Source organism: Myotis lucifugus, unplaced genomic scaffold (genome assembly GCF_000147115.1).
Source record: "Myotis lucifugus unplaced genomic scaffold, Myoluc2.0 scaffold_930, whole genome shotgun sequence".
Lineage (NCBI taxonomy): Eukaryota > Metazoa > Chordata > Mammalia > Chiroptera > Vespertilionidae > Myotis > Myotis lucifugus.
The window spans coordinates 61,955-69,794 of record NW_005871978.1 but is presented as its reverse complement, the minus strand read 5'-3'; the positions used below and the strand labels follow the sequence as shown (position 1 = coordinate 69,794).

General features: G+C 52.8%; 1 protein-coding gene and 1 pseudogene across 1 annotated transcript in view; one reads left to right on the top strand and one right to left on the bottom strand.

Annotated features, from left to right (window-relative positions):
* The first annotated feature begins 3,089 nt into the window (after positions 1 to 3,089).
* On the top strand, positions 3,090 to 3,591 carry LOC102433446 (annotated as a pseudogene).
* A 2,171-nt stretch (positions 3,592 to 5,762) lies between these two features.
* The window catches only part of LOC111824110 (DNA dC->dU-editing enzyme APOBEC-3G-like), a gene marked incomplete at its 5' end in the record, with an annotated part of 61,050 nt that continues 58,972 nt past the window's right edge, over positions 5,763 to 7,840 (bottom strand). The window contains one exon of the mRNA XM_023747610.1: positions 5,763 to 6,335. Within this exon, the coding sequence (XP_023603378.1) occupies positions 5,763 to 6,335 (573 nt within the window). The remainder of the gene's footprint in view (positions 6,336 to 7,840) is intronic.

Here is a 7,840-nt window from a genome sequence, read left to right as displayed (position 1 = left end):
TGTCAGGGAGCGAAACTGGCCCCGGGGTTCCCTGTTCTCATTCACGTGGGGCACCTGCCTGTCCCGGGCAGAAACAAAGCCGTCCCCGAGGTCCCCGTGGCTGCGTCACTGGCACCTGTTTCCTGCCTGTGCTCCTGTCCGCGGTGGCCAGGAAGGCGGTCTGACCGGGACCCCCACTGGGCCACCGCCCAGCGGCTTGGCAGGGGCCAGGGCGGCTCTTAAAGTTCTGCCTGAAGGATGTGTCACTTTTGCTCACATTCCATTGGCCAAAGCTAATGGCAGCGGTGCTGGAAAGTGGGCTCCACCATGGCCCCAAGGAAGGAGAACCCCATGTTCCCGAGCAGTCCCCCCGCCCTCCATCCCCATCACATCCTGCTGGGGTATCGGTCAGAGCCAGTATGAGCCCGGGGAAGGCAAGAGGTGTGACCTCGGGGAGGAGGCCACGTCCGTCGATGTTCCTGGGTCTTTTCTGTCCTCCTCCCCGTGAGAAGGTAGAGGTCACCCTGGAGGAAGCTGGCCTCAGTGTTCCAGCCCAGCACAGCTGTGCGCCTGTGCTCCCTACAGCCTCCTGCAGGCCGATGGCAAAGCAAAAGGCTCCTGTGCAAAGGCGAGACCTGAAGGAAAAAGACTGAGGACAAAGTGTTCATGGCCTCCCAATCCTGCTATGTTTTTTTCTAGGACTTGCCTGCTCTTACCCATCTGCCTCCTACCTCTCCCCCCGTGTCTGTCTCTCTCACCAAAACTGCCTTTGTAAGGCTTCAGCATCAAGAGTAAAAAGAAAACCTTAAAAGCTACCAGATAGATGAGAACTACTGCCTAGAAAGGAACAAGAATCACAAGGACAGAGATTACAAGTTGTTTTTGTTATGTTTAAAGTTTTGTGGTTCCTATTATGTTGCTTTCTATCTCCAGTTCACAAAAATGGATCAATAGTGGCAAATAGATGTAGCGATGAAAATAGCAGCATAACTCCTCAGAGGAGCACCATAAACAAAATGAATAAACAGTTCTCCAGTGTAACTATGAAATAAGAAACTGCACATTGTAGGAAAAAGGAATTCTTGGGTAATGATTTTATGCATGTAGCCATAAATGCACATTGTGTTCAATGAGAGCCCGGCCGATGTGGCTCAGTGGTTGAGCATTGACCTATGAACCAAGAGGTCATGGTTTGATTCCTGGTCAGGCCACATGCCCAGGTTAGGGCTCGATCCCCAGTAGGGGGTATGCAGTAGGCAGCCAATAGATGATTCTCTCTCATCACTGATGTTTCTCTCTTCTTGCTCTCTTTCTCTCTCTGTCTCTCTCATCTCCCTTTATCTCTGAAATCAAGTAAAAAAAATTTTTTAAGTTCAATGAGAAATATACGCACTAGCAGTCCATTTGGCCCTAGTCCTCAATATGTTACCATTAAAACTAAGGCTTTGATAAATAGTAGCCCGAAGCCATGGAAAAGGTCTTCCATGACCTTCCAAAAAACCAATCACTGCAGTTTTTTCAAAGGAAGCACAAGATTTAAGCTTTCTAATGAGAAATTAATAATTCTTGTTACTAAAGGTGCAGGGGAGACCAAAGCTACAGAAGCATCATTCTAAGTTGCTCCCTCTTAAATGCACATAAAAGCCAGGCATACAATTACCAAGAAGACTGTAAACCTGCTGGGAAGATCATGATGCAGACTTTGCTCGGAGAGAAAGCCAGAAGGACTATTGACAAAACCCCTCTATCGGATGACACTGTTGTACGTTGCAGGCATCACGACTATACGTAGTAGAAAAGCAATGACAGCATCCACAGGCCAGGGGCTCCTGTGCCTTTGAGCAGCCAACCCTGCACATGGTGAGGCACACGGCGAGCCCTCGGCACAGTGAGTGCCAACAGGAAGGGAAAATGCTGCCCGGCTTGCCATTTGGCTGGTCATTCCAAGCCTGGTACGAGGCTTTTACTTACAGATCATGGTCCCTGTGAGTCCTGGGCTAGGAATGGGCCTGTGGGTCGGTGCCAGAGTTGACGTGGCCGTGACTGCCAGGAGGAAGGGCTCTGTGAACCAAAGGTGGCTCCACACGCTGCTCTATTCACAGAAAGGAGGTAATGGTCAACAAAATGCACCTAGGCCTTGGTTGGGGGTAAAGGAAGCCATAAAATAGATGCAAACAGCATCTCCCCCTGCCGGTCAGATGCACACCTTCTCAGCTTGCTGTGAGAAAAACCAGATAGGATACGGCTCAGGATGGGTTCAGTCGGGACAGACACCCATTCCAGGTGGATTTACCACCGCCTGGGACTAATGAGGTCATTTTTACGTCAGGGCTCGGGCTCCTTCCCGCTGCAGGTGCCCTTGTGTTGGCTTCTTTTCAGACAAGCTCCCTGAGGTAGAAAAATGCCCTGGGTGAGGGGCTCAGCGGGTTGGAGCCTCCTCCCCTACCCCAAAAGGCTGTGGGTCAAACTCCCATCGGGGCACATACCTAGGTTGTGGGTTCCATCCCTGGTTGGGGCACCTATGAGAGGCAACCCATCCATGTTTCTCTCTCTGAAATCAATTTTTATAAATCAATTTTTTAAAAAATGGTTACAGTAGCACCAAGCCCCACATGTTCACCAGACACCATCCAAACCAATGGTGTGTCCCAGAATTCCCAGGAAAAAGTCTTGAGGTTCACACTGATTGGACGGATTTAGGTCACATGTGCTCTTCCCACCCAATCATGGTGTGGCTGCGGGTGGACCCCACTGATTGCCCCGCCCCTGCCATAATGGCCAAAACCTGCAAAACAGACAAAGAGGGAAGGTGGCAGGGACATCTCACTGATATGAAAGTATTCTCAGCATTTACACACTGAAAATACTATCTTGCAATTTAAAATAATTGAGGAAACTCTTTTTCTTTTTTTTTCTTTTTGCTACAAACTGGTGATCTGTGATGTGAAAACTTGGAGGAATTGTCCTTAAGAAGATGCTTCAAGGATCTAATACCTAAAGCACATCCCTTGCAAATCCACGTTCTTCTAAGTCGCAAATGCTTCAAACAGTTACACACGCCTCCTAATGACACTCTCCTTCAGCTTCCGGTCCCTGGAGCTTCAGGAGCCGCGGGCTTCTGTGCAGAGATGGCCAAGTCCAAGAACCACACCACGCACCACCAGTCCCGAAAATGGCACAGAAGCGGCATCAAGAAACGCCGGTCACTAAGATGCGACTCTCTTAGGGGGTAGACCCCAAGCTCCTCAGGGACATGCGCTTTGCCAAGAAGCACAACAAGAAGAGCCTGACAAGCTGCAGGCCAACAACACCAAGGCCGTGAGCGCACGCACTGAGGCCTTCAAGGCCCTGGTCAAGCCCAAGGAGCCCAGGTCCAATATCCCAAAGGGCTGCGGCCGCAAACTCAGTCGACCTGCCTACATCGCTCACCCCAAGCTTGGGAAACTTGCTCGTGCCTGCATTGCCAAGGGGCTCACGCTCTGCCTACCAAAGGCCAAGGCCAAGGGGGAAACCAACACCCAGGCTGCGGGTGTGGCTAAAGCTCAGATTCCCAAAGAGGCTCAGGCTCCCGCTCCCAAAGGTGCCCAGGCCCCCATGAAGGCTCCACAGTAGAGGCCTCTCTCTGTGGAAGTGAGGATGGAAGGTCTGGTGGGGCCCCTGGGCTGCTGTCTGTGTGGCCCTGGTGCCCTCCTGTGCTGTTTGTGCAAATAATCCTGCGGCAGGATCTGTCTGTCAACAAACAAACAAACACACAAAAAACTCTCCTTCATCCTTTCCCTCCTGAGGGAATGGGGTCAGTAAAGGGCAGGGAGGGAGCTGGCAGCATCAGGCCGGACTTTCAGATGTGGAGGTGGCTGCCATCTGAGGCTTGGAGGAGACCAGCAGGAGGAGACAACCCCCCAGAGTTGAGTTGGGGGAGTGGGGTGTGGGCCCGGTTTTAACAGCATCAACTGTTTGGCTGACCAGGCCCACACTGTCCTCCTCCTCCCACAGGTCTTGTCCTGGGAAACAAGCTGACTTTCAGCCCCTCCATGGCGGCCACAGTCCCCTGACAACCCAGCCTTCTGTCCTGGATCTCATTCCTGCCCCTTGTCTCCCACCATTGGCCCCCAGCCCTGTTTGCCCCACCCCATCCCACCCCACCCCACCCCACCCCACCACCCCTCTCCTGTCCTTTTCTTCCATCTCCTCAGGTCACTTTGTCTATCAGGTCTTCCCTCTGGCTCTGTGTCCTCCTGACTCAGTCCCCTCTTACTGCTTTGGCCACACCTATATGACTGTCCTTATTCTCTATCCCTCCAATGTCTCTAAACTAAAGGATTCAGTCCCAGTCCCTCACAGTCCTGTGTGAGGTTGTGACAGGGGGCATCCGGACATGTGAGCAGAAGCCTGTGGTGAGAGACCTGGAAGCCTTCGTTGCCTGTAAGGCCGTGTGCAGAATGCCAGCTGCCAGGGGCTCGCTCAGCATGATTCAGGCTCCACAGAGACACGGCAGGACAGACAGCTGCTGCCTGCACTGCATCCTGCGTGGCCAGGTCCTGGGAAGGGCAGAGGGATCCTGTCTGCAGGGAAGCCCCTCCCTCCAGCGTCCTCTCCAGGGAGTGGAATTGGAAAGGCCTGAGGACTCTGAAATCCCCAGCCGTCCCCTCAGCCAATGTCAACTTCAATTGCTCTTCCCATTAGTGACCCTGAGCCTTTCTCTTCTCCTATTGCAGGGGCTGTCATTTCAACACAGCACTACTCTCAGCACATCCTTGGTCCATGCGTTTAGGCTTTTGGGTTTGAGCTTCTGCTCCTATAGATATAACTGACTTTACGTGGCCAGTGGCAATTAGTGTGACCACTGCCCTCCCCCGAGGTTCCTACAGAAGAGAAGGGCATTTTCACTTCTGCAGGTGTTTATTGAACTGTTTGGACTTCATGAAACACTTACAGAGGAAAACACATTTTGAGGAAGATTCTTAATCTTTCATGTTATTGCTTTGAACTTAAAATCAATGTAAATAATTAATTTTCTAAATATGAAAATGATACTGATAGTAATGAATACAATATTACTGGTGTGTATTTAGAACATATTATAGATTTTAAATGAAAAGTAAATCAGTCAGATTTAAACAAAAAAATTCCTTATAAGCCCATTCGTAGCCTTTTGCTGGTTTGTGTGGATCAGGTTGGAGATGCGGCACGTGATGCGTTTTCATTTCTTGAAGAAAGTGTTTTATGCGTCGTTCACCAGAAGACCCCGACTGTTTAGAGAGATTGAGTCCATCCTTCAGTTTCCCTGATTCTGGATGGAGAAGGAGGAGGTGGAGGAAGCAGGGAGTGAGGCAGGTGGGAAGGTGAACAGAGCAGAGTCTGGGGCAGTCACAGGAGGGGAAGGAAAAGGGGCGCAGGAGGGAAAAAACAGAGGGACTGTGAGACCTGAGGGGAGGGATGGAGCTGGGGCCCAGGGGGGGAGCAGGTGACCCAGAGGAGGAGACAGGCCCAGGGAGAGAAGGGGAGGGAGGAGCAGAAGGGAGGAACCTCACCCCGAGAATGTTCTCCAGCTCCTGAGATGCAGTTCTTATGTGTTCTTCCTGGATAGGACAGGGCCTGAATGGCTGGCCCTGGTTGTCCACGAAGGTGTCCCAGCAGTACTGGAGCTCTATGGGAACAAGGAGGGAAAGGTGAGCTCCGTCTAGAGCAGGGAGGGCCCAGGTCGCTGACTCTAGGGACACACCCTCCCCATCAGAATCTCCCTGCCCCCTTTCTCTCTCCTCCCAGGACACTGAGCTCATCCCTCAAATTCTTTCTTCCACTGGAATCTGAGGCAGCCCCTCCCCTTCTACCAGGAAGGACCTGGGTCCTGATGGTACAGGGACCCACCTCCCCCCTCCCAAGGACCCCTTCTCTCCCCTGAACTCTCTCCTCCAGGGGACTCCATCCTCTCCAGACCCAGCAGCACCCCTGCAGGCAGCTGACAGGCTTCCCCACCTGGATTCTCCTCCTGCCCCCTCTGTGTAGCCATTTCCCAGCCTCTCTGCCCGCCCACCTCCCACCCTCAGGAGTCCCTGCTGACCGTCGCGGGTCATGATGGCGAGTTGGGCCCCAGCGTCCCGCAGCTTGCGCAGCCCATCCTCATATGTATAAGGTTTGGTATAGATGTTCTTATATCCATCGGATTTTTTATAGATGCGAGCAGCGAAGATGCGCAGGCTCACGTGTCTGTTCTCTCCCAGGAATTCCACCAGTATCTGGGCACAGTTAGGGCAGGGGCTCCAGTTGATGTAGCAGGTGAGTCTGTACTGCTTCCCCTCATCCAGTTGCCAAGAACCGAACCGTTCCAGGAAGCACAACTCTGCATGACGGAGTACCTGAGCACAGAGCGGGGAGAAGAGGGACCTGTCACTTGCTGTGAACAGGGGAGGGTGGCACCAGCCAGAGGCAGGCGAGGCTCTGGCCTCCAGCACAGGATTGAAGGGGCACAGCTCAGCGTCAGGATGAACGCTATTTCAATGCAGGATCTACACGGTCAAAAGTAAGGCGACTCATGCATCACATAATATCAGCATTTACAAAGGGCACATCAGCAGTGAGGACTTTCCTACATCAGCAAACCATGGCTCCCATGGCTCTGTAACTGATCAGTCTTCACTTACCCTGTCGATATTCCATTCACCATGGAATTTCATTAGTTTTGATTTTTTAAAGTTTTACATTAAATATGGTTCTTTTTTCAAATCCTCACCTGGGGAGATTTTTTCCATTTATCTTTAGAGAAAGGGTGGAGGGATGGAGGAGGGGGCAGAGAGAGTGAAACATCAACATCCACTGGTTGCCAACCCCACACTCCATGACACGGGGCCAGGGATCAAAGCTGCAACTGAGATATGTGCCCTTGACCTGGAACCCGATCCCTGGCCCCTGGATGTGCAGGCTGATGCTCTAACTACTGAGAACACAGATCTGGGCTCCATGTGATTCACCTTGGTACAGAGTTCCCAGAGAGCCTCGATTTGGTGCCCAAAGCCTATGCCTTCAGGAGCTGCACCTAGTCGGGCCCTGCAGGGAGACAAAGAGCTGAGGGCATCCCAGCCGGTGTGGCTCAGTGGGTTGAGCAGCGACCCATCCACAAACAGGTCACCGGTTCCATTCCTGGTCAGGGCCCAGGCCCAGGTTGCAGGCTTGATTCTCAGGAGGAGGCGTGCAGGAGGCAGAAGTCAACCAATGATTCTCTCTCATCACTGATGTTTCTATCTCTCTCTCACTTCCTCTCTGGAATCAATAAAATTCTTATAAATAAATAAATATAAATAAATAAATATCTGAGGACAGAGGGAGGAGGCAGCTGAGCCCCAAGGTCCTGGGCCTGATGCCACAGGGGTGGGTGCTTCCTCCAGGCAGGGGAGCTCTCCCTCTGCTCCCCTACCTCCAGCTCCAGCCTGTGCACCAGCACCTCCACACGCTTCCACTCTGGGCTTCCCCCTGTGCTGCGCCCAAGGGTGACACAACTCTGCGGGAAGAAGGGGTGAGGGCACCGAGGCAGAGGTGCGGGAGACACGGGATGAGTGTCGCTGCTGGGCTCACAGGGTTATGGAGATTAGCCCACCCGCCCAGGGAAGGATTTTCAACCAGGGGCTCAGGGAGGAGGAAGAAGTCAGGCCCACGGAGCTAGCGCAGAGCCCTGGTGGCAGAGGATGGTACCTGGGGACCCAGGAGGCGTCCTGGGCTACGTGCAGCTGGCAATGCACTTGTGGGGACAGCACCCTGCCAGGCTGTCCCAGGAGTGACTGGAGGGAGCACCAAGGGGGAGCTCTGGCTCTCTGGCCAAGGAGGCCCTGGCTGGGGCCAGGGGAGGAACGGCCTTTTGTCCAGGTGC